Consider the following 12,529-nt stretch of genomic DNA (forward strand, 5'->3'; position numbering starts at 1 on the left):
GGTTAAGAAATCGTCTGCTTTATTCGTTAATCCTTTTCTACGAATACCTATCTCCGTATTTCCAAGTAGTTACTTCCTATTAAATTAGGGATACTTATCGTATCAAGTGACTCGATTGATATCGTACAGTTATCAATGAATCTTACGGTACACACTTAACCAGTGCGTATAACTGATTAAAAGTTATTAATCATTTTGTTTATTGGATCGCGGTTTTATCGAAATACGGTCTGATTCGCGGTATCACATCAGGAATCATACCTTTTACAGTCATCTTTTTTAACATCTTACTCGGATTTTTGTTTCTATAACTTTTCCATAAAATGTTTTTATTTCCTCAACTTCAAATCATATTCCGCGTTAGGAATGACCAGATTGTATAATTTTCAGTTAAATATTAGGGTGGAACGAAAAAATCAAAATTGTGTGACTGTTTTCTAATAATAAAAAAAATCTTGCCTTCAGAAGCTAGAGGCAATTGTGTGAAAACACTAAAATTTCATTTTTTCTCGTTTTTTTCCATTTTATTGTAGTAATTTCAATTTTAATTCATTCTGTACTTTTTTCAAGTATTTTTTTAATATATGCGTGTTTTATAAATAGTACTGGCTATTTTTTAAGAAAAATAATTATTTTCTTGTACTACAATTTCGATGGCGTTTTTTATTTTAAATAAAATTGATTTTTTATAACGCAAATTGCATCATTCACAAAAAAATAAAAATTTGAAAATGCTTTAGAAATTGATAATTTTCAAGTTTTCATCTCTCTGAGAAGTTAGAAAGTGAAATTAGAGAATCCTTTGAAAAAAAAAGGTAATGTTACCGCACTGAGATTTGAACTCCCGACGTCCTGATTGCGACTTTACGCTCTGGTTCGGCAGGTTTTGGCAATGCGAATTTTCGGCGAAAAAAGCAGACACGTAACGCACTCAGACAAGAGCAAGGATCTGCTTAGTTGCAGTGCGATGGGAGCAAAGTGGGCGTTGACGGTAGATCAGGGTGGGGGTGAACCCGAGCTGTACTTACGACTTTTTATCTCAAAAACTATACATCGTATTAAAGTTCTTTCTTTTTTTATTTTAATTTAGAAGGTTTTGCCCACTTGAATATTTTTCCAAATTAGAAAATCATTTTTGTGACATGGAAAATTATAAACAAACTTTTGTTTTGCCAATATCTCCCTGTAGGTTGGGTGTTTTTAAAATTCAATGAAATACGACTATATTCATTGAAATTTACTTTTCTCTCAGAAATCAGTAAATTTCATATATATCAGTTGCGTTGCATAATATTATTTCTGTGGAATTATTACGACATTTGTTGTAACGTCATGGGTATGTAACTCGAGGAAATTCATCAGATGTTTTCTTGGGAGATTAAAAATTAGACCGAGAAAAAAAACCCTGCAAGTGCTTGGCGCCATTGCAAGTCGTTTCTTGGTCAAATTGCAGTTGCATCACGGCGGTGGACGGAGAGCCATAGTCGGATTTTGGACATAGAATGTCGTATGTTACTTGCAACTCGCTCTGAGCAGGTTAGCCCGCTCTCTGTACTATTTGGGAGCTATTATTATTCCTTCGTGGAAACTACGGGTTACGGGAACCTCCCCTAGGTAACCCGGATTCCAATTTTGGTTAGGTAGCGATTACAATCCCTGCTGCAAGGGCCGTGATGCACTACCCTTGCTTCGAGACATCAGGTAACATAAGTCCACATCCATTTCAAGGTTTCAGAACCTTATTGACCAAGGAATCGGCAGTACTATCTCCATTTTACGACGTATTTCATGGATACCCTTATACCCAAATATAAGTACATACACCTATGTTTTCTGAACAGTTAGTAGCGCCAACTCTGGGGTGTTATCCGCAAGCAATAGCATAGACGTGCTCCCTCACAGTCGAAGAGACAATTTTCCAAAGTGACTGATCTCTAGTTCGCACGTATTCAGACCTATTGATTCAATTAAGTGTGAGAGTAACATATATAACGAGGACAAGGCGTGGAAACGCGTAAATGGCCCACAAGTCTACATTGTAGGGCAGGAGTAGAACGTTTCGGTAGATGCGAAGCTTTAACGCTGTCCCTTCAGGTGGCGTGGCAGTCTACGGGTTTTAGGTTGTGCTAGGTAGTTTAGTAACAGTTAGTAAACACATGACTATCGTTGGGACTGGTTATATATGCGAAAAATGAACATGACCATAGTCGCAAAAGATAAGAATGTGAACAAAATTCAGATAATATTGAATATGCTAAAGAAACAAATAGACGAATACGCCTTTAATGCGGAGAACATGAAATCGATGAAGAAGTCGATGAGAAACCAAAGGATCGAGAAGCTAACGATGGAAGCGAAGCGTTTATCGGCCCAGTTTGAGAAGATCAGGAAGGAAATACGCCGCTATGAGAAGAAGTACGAGAAAGCATTAAAGAGAAAGGTGAAGCACATGAAGATGCAGATTCAAGAGGATAAGCTAAAGTTGGACGTATTGAGGCAAAGGTACAACAACTTGGAACCAAACATGAGCTTCGAACCGCTCACCATGAAGATGAAGGAGGCTAAACGGAACTTGAGGAACGTGGAAAACACATTAGGGATTATTAATAAGAAAATTAAAATTAAGATCAAGAAAAACGAGAAACTGGGCAGACGCGAGATGCTGTTTGTTAACGATGATAATGCCCAACAAACAGTTACCGGATTAGTAACGAGGAAGGAGGGGCCCAGAACGCTGAACACTCGAGAGTGCAGCATTACCCTCGAGAGGTTGACGGAAGAGCAAACTAGGCGATATATCGGCCGGAAACGGTTGGGTTATCAGCCACCTAAAAATATGCAAATCAAGAAGAAAAAGAAGAAGAAGAAGAAGCAAATATCTGTAAAATCCCTGAAATCTGTAGACGATAGCCGATCAACGGAGACTACACCAAATTGGCATATTAAAATACCGAAATCTGTTTTAGAAGAGAGCCAGAAACTAGATCAAAATTCTAAGTCAAGCTTCAGCGAACTTAGGCGAACTAAATAAGGACGAAACGGGTCATTTTACAATCGTTAGAGAATTCTGTTAATTACGTAGAATAATTTCCTCGATGCTATTATAAGCGATATATTAATGACTAAATTAAAAAATTTTGGGATATTGTATAATCGCCTAACAGAGTATCGAACACGGATTCCCGTATAGATGGCGGCACCTATGAAGTATCGTGAAAAATTGAGTTAGTTAATACTTTAAAAATTGAAAAATCTCAATACACGGAAAAAAGTTTCGTAGAAACTTTTAGTATTTTTCATTGTGAGAATCCAATAAAAATCGCGATGGAAGAAATTGTTTTGGTCATGCATTTAGTTTAAGTATCATAATGTTAGCAGTAGTAAATGGGAAAGTGGTCAGAGTGAATGAAATAGGCTCATAAAAATTAACTAAGTAGAATGTTGTTTTTTTAACAGTAAATTGGAGAAATGTGGATAGTTGGACGCAAAGTATTGAGTTAATTCAAATAACAATTTCATTAAAACACTGGCTTTGGGGGGTTTTGTTTCTAATGGTTCTTCAGTGACATAATAGTTGATTTAAGAATAGTGGTAAGCTCTCTTCTTTTCAAACTGATTTTTCATTGTCGCGTAAGATGACATACCAAATTTATAATGATGTGTTTTCAGTATAGAAGTACAATTGCGGTTAGCACATCTTAAAATGATGTCATTTTTGTGTTACCTTTTAGAATGTAGTGTTGACTGACATTAAAAGAATGTCTGGGTATATGTCTTTTTTGTTATTTATGTGTTAGGCTACAATAATAAGGAGTATTCAAGGTCCGAACTGTTTTTCTAATTTTTGTTCTAAATGTGCTCATGATATAAGTTCGTTTTGTACTTGAATAATTTTGCCAATAATTTTTGTATCTTACACGTTGTACAATTGAATTAATGCTAGTGCATATTCTGTAATTGTTAATTTAAGATAAAGTGGTGAATGAACCTGTACACGTGGAGTCGGCTGAGCAAATTTTCCCCGAGTGTAGAGTTAGGGGAAGTACAAATTAAAATATTAAATTTCAACAGCCCAAAAAATAGAACAAAAAAATTCCATACACATCAAAATCTCCAGTGTGGAATCCTGCACGCGTTCCACTCAACTCACGCTGGCCCCGTCTATCGGAAATAAAAGGAATGTTAACAATCAAAAGAGAAAGAGAAGTTGTTTTGCGGTGAAAATGCATAAAAGGGATTTTTAAACGAACACGGTATAATGTTATTTGTGGATTCAATATATTTAAATAATTGGTGTACATTGGTACTAATGATTGTTTCTACATTAAGCTACATATTAATGATATTAAATGATACGTATTAATAAATTACTAATCGAAACTGTACAGTGTTATATTTTGCTGTGCGCTGAACAATTGTTTGCCTCTTCGAGAAAATGCAAAATGAAAGGAAAAGTCGGCTCAACTTCAGATTTCGAGATCGTAGTATTCGATTACCGCATCGAATTTACAACGCTTATAGTTACGCTTATTATTACACTTAAATTTGTAAAAATACTCGATATTGGCAGTAAACATTTCGCAATCATTTCAAAGAACTGTTGGAGATGTTTAAAGAGTTCTGGGGAGAAGAATACATTTAGGCGCGTACCAAAGATAATTAAAAAGAAATGTACCTAAGATAGGGGAAGAGATTGTCACGTGTTAGTTTGGAAACTACTGTTTGATTACAAATAATATACATGTACAGATACATTCTATCATGCAACGTATTTCGTATTTATTATAAAACAGTCATTGTTCTGTATACACTGACAAACATTATTCATGTATTATTGCGAATGATAAAAGTTTCCAAATGCTTAGCACTGTTCACGTGTCTGTAAATACACGGGCATGTTACACGATTCACTTTTCTGCTTTACACATTTACAAATACGATGAAGCGTATCATAGAATTCGTTTGGTCGATGATAATCCAGCTTAACGCTCTAATATAGTAAAGAGAAATTCAATTTGCAATGCAGTTTATCTATTACAATCTTCATTGATATAACAGATACAGAAGTTTTGATCATAAGGCTGTACAGAAATGTTTACAAAACATTCTTTTGCACCACAAAATGTGCACCCCCTTACACTACCAAAACTACTTCGGAGCAGCTTCTTAATATAATAGAATTGTCCATTCGAGAAGGCAGTAGTCTAATTACTCGACTTCTATAATAGCCAAATGTATTATTCGCTGTCTAATAAACAATTATTCGTACATGTATTCCGCATTAACATTAACTATGGCAGTCTGTTAAAACTTATACGCGTAGTTAACGTTCATTTTCAATTCTCACAAAACACCCTACGAGAACAAGCCCATCGTACCTCTGCCAACAAAAATTTGTACTCCACAATTGTTTTGGTATTTCGGTGTCGGTAGGAGATTGTCTTACGTTTCTCTCGTCGTTTCGAAATTACAAATACAGAGCCTGAAAAGTGGCGAACGGATCGATATTCCCTCGAAAATATCTGTGCCGCGGCGTTTATGGTTTTCTCTAACTTTCCTAGAAGAAAAATATTCATGCGTATAAAATAGTCGATAACGATCGTTACCATTGAGTTACTATGGACTCAAGTTAATAAGTTAATTCATTCGCTACATCAGGAGCGCTGAACGGCACGATATACATTTGCCAGCTCTCCGAATACACTATTATAAATCTACCACGCTAAAATTATACGTCGCCTAATTTTCTATCACTACATGCCAGGAGAAATACTAAAATCGCGGCTTTTAATTATTCTGCGGTGGTGCCAACTGATTCCCTATTATCAGTGGACCCTCGCAAATCTTTTACCAATGCAACTGATGCTTCTAACTAGGCACCGTTTAACTAGGGCAGAATTCTGAGTTCGTATAAAATGTCAACGCTTCGAACCGTGAAGCTTCCGACGCGAAACGAGGGGGCATGAAAAAATATGGCAGTGACGAAATGTGCAACTGCTCTTTTTCCATTCATTACAACAGCTGGGGTGTCCAACTGCCAAGTTGTGTGTACAGGGTCTTAAAGAAGCGATGGTCACTGCTTTCAGGGGTGAATCTACATCTTTGGATCGGTGGAAATTTTTGAAAAAAAAACACCGGGGGCTCCTCCGTCTTGCTGCTGCGCTGAACGGCCCCCTCCATACCTACCAGACTTTAACGTTCGCAGTCGAAAAGAGAAGGAAAGAAGGAGGAATCCACTGCGATCGTCAGAGTCTGGTAGGTATGGAGGGTGGCCGTTCAGCGTAGCAGCAAGGCGGAGGTGCCCCCGGTGGCCCGTGAGCCACCAGTTAGTCAACCCTGGTTTATAACATTGAAAATGAATGCAATTTTTTTTATTTCAAAATTTTTTTTTTAAGAAACGGTGTGTTTGCGGCATGTGGTTCCTTTTAAACTTTTCCTCCTTTCAGCTAGCAGAATATGCTGATATAATTATAATATAATTAATAGAAGAAAATTTACATTAATTTTCAATGTTACAAACAATTTTGCGGCAAGCCTTTTTTCACAGATCTCCGACAATCCAGAGCTGTAGATTCACCCGTGAAAGCAGTGACCATCACTTTTGTAGCACCCTGTACAGGTTCGCACTTGGATCTTCATTCCTAGGTGACACCAAGTAACCCTAGTCCTCGAACCCTTGAACTTCACCATTGTATTCTTAAAGATCTGTTCCATGGAAGCTGCACTCGTTCGCACAGAAAAATACGAGATTCTAATGGAAGAAAAAATTGTATCTTCTTAACACTTTAGCTTAATAGGAAAGTATCCCCATTTATGGAAGACGTTTTTGTTTTTGGATATCGTCTGATAGCAGGCGATCAGACTTCTAAAAACTCGTGCTACTTTGCTGCAATATGGATGCACCTAGCTCCTTCAGTAGAATGGAACGCAGATTCCCTATTTGTTAAGAAGCTGGGTCCGTGGACTTTCGCCCCTTGGTCTCTCAATTTGGACTTTATAGTTGCCTCCTAATGTCGATACTCGATATACAATAGCTCAGGCAGTCATGACGTTCCAACGAGTATAAACAAAACGAATACTGCAATTCTTACTGGATATTAAGTTACTTATACGCCTAATGGAACTCTTTAGCTGAACAGGTGTAATAATACAGCGAGTCGCTCAGGAGAATGAGATCAGCACCGGTCTTCCCGAAACTAATCATTCTTTTTGAATATCGAAAGCATAAGTTTTATCCAGTCCCACTAAATTTTTTTCACAGAACATTCCCTTCCTCGCTAACGTCTAATTATTTGTCCCCTTGGAACTGCTCCAGTCCAATTTTGCGCATTATTCGTGCAACTGGCCACTTGAAATCTAATAGGCACCTGCAAATGCGCAGGTACTCTAAACAAGTAACGTTCCTTTAAGTTTTTAACGCACCAGGGTCGAAGGACCTACTTTAATAGACCACTTTGACGAATTATTAAAAAGAATTTTGAATTCTTCCTATTTTGTGATAGAAATTGAATTTTAAATGTGAATCATACGATAGTGAGTGGCTACCAATCGTTCTCTATTTGCTGTGTCCGAAGTGGACCGTTGTTCGGTACTTGTTTGCCTTCGCTGTAACTTCCCTTCGAAGCTATCCCATTGATTATGCATCGCTGCCATTCGATTTCGCGTTATAACGATCGTCAAAAGTCACTCAGGCTGGTAACAACTTAAGTGAATGATTCAGAGTAACGTTGAAGCCAAGGTATCGGTTCGTTAGCAGGCCGTCGATTTCATCTTGTGTCCGTTGAAACAGTCTTTTTGCGTTGTGCTGAAATCCGCGAGCGAAATTGCTACCTGCTGGAAGCTACAAATTTCACGTTTACACTCCGATGTAAGTCAAAGCTCTCCTGCTAGCAGAAGATTGAATGTGAGCAGGCAGATTAAGAGGTTCCTTCCACGTACCTGAATTCCACAGGCATCTAGAGATTATTAAGTTCTATACAGTATGGACTAGGGTGGTAGAACGTCTAGTTTCAATCCAATCTTTGGATTACAAAAGCCACAGTAGCCTCCGCATTTCCCAGTAACATGCTGGTTGTTCTACGGATGCATTTGAGCAAGGAAATTATTTTCTGCGATACTCTTTTTAATAGTATGAGATAAAAATCTTACAATATTGTCAATTTCCATCGAGGCTCCAGGTGTTCCTGTCCAAGTGACATCTGGTGACAATTTTAGTTGAGTACCGCTTAAGTTAATACTAAAACGCCCTTGAGGGCAGTGTTCGCGGCTGTAGCAGTCGCCAGCCATGCCATACTTGACGCGCTTTGCACCCTTCGTCCACGAGAATGTGTAATCATTCTCTGAAAGGCAGAACAAATCTCGTAAAGGAACTTCTATTTCAAAACACACTTGCAGCAAACCCAAGCAGCATCTCACCTAGAATATACAGTTTAACTGGATCCATTCGTACCCTTCTGAACATTGTTTTACCAGAAATGGTCCCATAATCGGTAGCGCAACTGCAACTGTCGTTTCTCTGTCCGTTGTAGGGACAAGTTTGAGGGTTTATTAATCTGAAATAAACAGCTGGATAGTAAAACTTTGCACTGATATCTTTCATTTCGAGAACTGTCTACTTTAAAAATTAGGAACACTGTCCATTTTCACCGAAAATTCCATTCACACACATCTCAAAATAAGTTCCAATATTAGACTTTAATCTTAGGGTCTAGAATTATCTGTTTAAAAAATTATTAATAATATACAGGGTGTTCGGCAACAAGTGGAAATAAATTTAAGGGGTGATTCCAGACACCGTACTGAGACGAAAATCAAGAATAACGATATTGCGGTTGAGGCTTCGTTTGTTAGTTATAAGCGTTTAAAGATATGCCTGAAAGCAGGCAATCTGCGTGCACCGCTGCACGCGGGGCAAGTCGGGCGAGGGGTCGAGCAGTGGTACTCAAAGCACGTGTGGCCGATATTTGGGTCATATTTGATATATAGCGAGGGTTAAACAAAAATAGTAATAGTAGACTAGAAGAAGTCCTGAAATTTAGTGAATTTCTGATCTTGAGGTGAGCATCTTAAAACACTGACCTCTTGTCGTAGATTTCTGCATAATTCTCTCGAGACCCAGCTGGCAAGGTCAGATACTCCTTTGGCTCAGAGCTGGACATTCCATGGCAGTAAATGGACATTCTCCTTCCACCCACGACTAACATGTACTCGCTATCCTTAGTGGTTTTGAAGTATTTCTTAGCTTCGAGGCAAGACATTGGATAGCATTTTCTTTGGTTGCACTTTCGCTTTCGCTGCGGCTTAAATTCGATGGGGCAATTGACGCGGGCCGCTTTCTTACCAGACCTGTCGTGGCAGAACAGTCTTCGTGTCTGACGACCCTTTTGACCACAAGTGTGACTGCACTGAAATTCGGATTGTTTCCTCGTTAGTGACGACCATGGGGATGGAGATTCTGAGTTTTCTATGCGCATACCACTGTTTCAGTTGCGAAGCATAATAAAATCTTGCATCTGAGGTCAGCTCAAGTTTCGAAGAACATTCGAGTGCATATTTTCGTTTTTTCTCAATTCGATGAAACTTACCTTTTTCCACGGGCCAGCGGTCCAATAATACTTATCGTCGCATTCTCGCAATTTACAAAATTGCTGAGAGGATGGCTTCTGGTCCATCGGGCAGTTGTCACTGGGTGTTGGATCTATCAATCCGTAACGATTAGTGCGATGGCAGGTCACTGTTCGACGTTGAATTCCTTCGCCACATTCTGCCGAACACTTGAAACAAAGATACCCCTTTTTCGTTGCAATTCTTAATTGATAATGTAATGATGAAAGGATAGCCACGAAACTGGCATGCTTTCTACTTGATTTTTTTCTTCATTTCGGCCATTCCACGAGAAATGGATCACTTTTTGAGTTCGGTGAGAGGTATTTCGGTGGAATTGAGATATGATGTAGGCCACGCGAAATTAGGGGGTTCGAGTCATCATTTTTCAGGTTTCGAATTTGTTTATAAGGTGTAGACAGTTGAAATTTGCAATTTTTGCTAATGGAGTGCACCGTGATGTTTAGCAACTCGTTGCGAAGTGAATTTTAAAGCGATCATCGTAGACAATGTCTTATTTTGTAGAGGAGGCTTCAAAGAATCTGATTAAATTTTTTTTATGACCACAATTTTGGAACTATATTTAAAAAAGAAGAACTTGTTTGTGATTTTTATATGTTAAAAATGATTCTTCAGTAGAGAAACAAATTCTTGATGAAAATAAAAGAAGAACGAACTTTGTGTGATTACTAGTTTCGAAGATAAAAATTAATTTGTAAACCGTTTTCGCGAAATTTGGAAAACTTGTAACTTTGATGGTTTATAGTTTTTATAGAAATTCGAAACAAGCAAAATGATGACTTAAACCCCCCTTAATTTCACGTGGACTACATAAGTTTCATCCAAATCCTTGATATCGAGTACAAAGAACAAAAAATGATCGATCTTGCGCGAAGTGACTCTTTCCATCTTTTATTAAAATGATAAAAAAAATTACGCACTAAAAGAATATTGTTAAACTCTAGTAATACATATTTTATGACGTGATAATTTAAACGCGTGATAGGCAGTAAGTACATAATAGTGATGAAATTAATATTTATACATTATGTATGAAAGTTTATATAATGTATTGATACGCATTATTCTTCGTATGCAGAAAGCATAAAAATAAATAAAATAAAATAAAAATGAACATAATAAATCCATGCCCATGCACCATTCATAAATAAATAACATATACATATATATAAAAAAAAGTCAAAATATGCTTCTATGGAAGCTGTAGTAAAATACAACATTCAGAATGCAATTTCATCGAAAAATCGGTGAGTTTAGAAAACGGGAGTAATTAGCACTGCGATGAACGATCGAGTTATTTGATTGCAATTTCTTTTGTGTCATGCATGTTGATAACTTCCACGTGCTGCATGACAGGTACTATTGCAAGAAGAGAATTATGCAACTGATATGCACATTTGAATGTGTGCAGGCGAATCGAGCAGAGTGACACAGAGTTATTAATGTTAATAGGATGAATTATCGAGATGTATTCGCCACACGTAATTTGATGGAATACAAAATTCTCTGTGTATAATCAAATGTCTCACAGAATTTCTGTACATCTAATATTCAGGAGCGTCCCGAATTAAAACATGTCCACGATGAGAAGGAACATCCGAAGAACACTGATAATATTAAACACATGTTAAGGGATGTAGAATTTGGGTCAGTATGTTCTACGAATTAATAGTAAAATTCTACGATATGAGAAACATACAAAGATCCTTTGACGATCAAAGTTGGCCTAATAATGCGAGTAAAAGAGAGCACTGACGTGGAACTCACGCTTGCGAGTTCACTCGCAGATAGTCACAGTGTTTTACAATGAAAATTAGAAATGTTTCTGTGACCAGTGATTCGAACAAACTTTGATCGTTTTGTATACTGCACCCTCAAACCACACACTGAAATACGACTCCCCAATGAATTTCTTTCCAAACAATTCCCAAGTAGAGCATACAAAAATCAAGCTTATGGATGAATTCCACAAAAAAAAAAAACATAATACTGTTCAATAAAAATTCTTGAAGAAAGAACAGTTTTTATATCCTCGTAAAAAAATATATGAGATTAATGAAAATTCTAAAAGTCCTCCAAGAGTTCATTTCCTGCATATTGCAACAACTTTTGATGCAGGCAGTTAGATTTGTACCAATTTTTCACTCAAAAAGTACTTTTGTACTAATTTTCAATTAAATGGCACTTCTGTTCCAATTAATCGTACAAAAGGCATTTTTGTACCAAAAGTTTAGTGCCCTGTTAATCGAACCCCACTTTGCTAGTCTTTCTACTCGAATCTAGAACCTACAGTGATTTTTCTAACTCAGAATGAAAGGTGAATCCATCGATAAGCCCGACGACGGGGTGAAACCAAGACAATTCAGGGAATCTGCGTTGAAATGAAGAAGAGGCAGGCGATGAAATAAAACATGATCGATAGGTCTTAATGGCCTTCATTCACCCTAATGAAGGTACCTCAGACCAAGCGTCTTCCTGCCAAATATAGTCACAGGCAATGCGTCGACAGGGTCTCTGCGATCTTGGCTTGGCCAAGCCAAGCCTTGAGCATTGCTCATCCTTAACAGTCATTTCCGGTCCGTGGTTTCCTCTCCTCATAGTGCATTCCACCCTTCGCCTCTGCAGTCCACTACCGCACGATTTTGAGCACTGTAAAATATTTTCGTTCGATCCAGACTGCGACAGATGGCAACTTCCGAACTCCCCTCGATTTACCTCGTCATACTTCATCTAATCACGTTTTACGTATCAAATATGAATATAATTTCTCTAGGATAATTAAAGCCCCTTTAGAGCAAGTTGCTCGACGAAGAAAAGGCTGAAATTTTGCGAAGTTGATATTTTTTTTGTACCCAATGACCTAGCTTCTTATGGGATTATTTGTCAAATATTTACCACCCTTCGC

At 37.7% G+C, this 12,529-nt stretch overlaps 2 protein-coding genes across 4 annotated transcripts in view; one reads left to right on the forward strand and one right to left on the reverse strand.

Annotated features, from left to right (window-relative positions):
• Nucleotides 1-1,447: 1,447 nt before the first annotated feature.
• Nucleotides 1,448-4,666, forward strand: LOC143376525 (uncharacterized). Its single transcript, XM_076826994.1, has 2 exons — nucleotides 1,448-1,701; nucleotides 1,842-4,666. The coding sequence occupies exon 2, from the start codon at nucleotides 2,183-2,185 to the stop codon at nucleotides 3,029-3,031; it is 849 nt and encodes a 282-aa protein (XP_076683109.1). The 5' UTR covers nucleotides 1,448-1,701; nucleotides 1,842-2,182; the 3' UTR covers nucleotides 3,032-4,666.
• Nucleotides 4,667-6,896: 2,230 nt separating this feature from the next.
• Nucleotides 6,897-12,529, reverse strand: part of LOC143376524 (A disintegrin and metalloproteinase with thrombospondin motifs 15) — a 133,889-nt gene continuing 128,256 nt past the window's right edge. Inside the window, exons 24-30 of one of the 3 annotated variants that reach the window (XM_076826992.1) lie at nucleotides 12,082-12,273; nucleotides 9,585-9,773; nucleotides 9,079-9,404; nucleotides 8,416-8,552; nucleotides 8,149-8,339; nucleotides 7,939-8,076; nucleotides 6,897-7,804 (exon numbers count right to left, since the gene is read on the reverse strand). In XM_076826992.1, the coding sequence (XP_076683107.1) occupies nucleotides 7,987-8,076; nucleotides 8,149-8,339; nucleotides 8,416-8,552; nucleotides 9,079-9,404; nucleotides 9,585-9,773; nucleotides 12,082-12,273 (1,125 nt within the window). In that variant the 3' untranslated portion in view covers nucleotides 6,897-7,804; nucleotides 7,939-7,986. Of the gene's footprint in view, nucleotides 7,841-7,938; nucleotides 8,077-8,148; nucleotides 8,340-8,415; nucleotides 8,553-9,078; nucleotides 9,405-9,584; nucleotides 9,774-12,081; nucleotides 12,274-12,529 lie in introns of all 3 variants that reach the window. The other 2 variants (XM_076826991.1, XM_076826993.1) reach the window with 2 other exon arrangements.

This window comes from Andrena cerasifolii, chromosome 14 (assembly GCF_050908995.1).
Source record: "Andrena cerasifolii isolate SP2316 chromosome 14, iyAndCera1_principal, whole genome shotgun sequence".
NCBI lineage: Eukaryota > Metazoa > Arthropoda > Insecta > Hymenoptera > Andrenidae > Andrena > Andrena cerasifolii.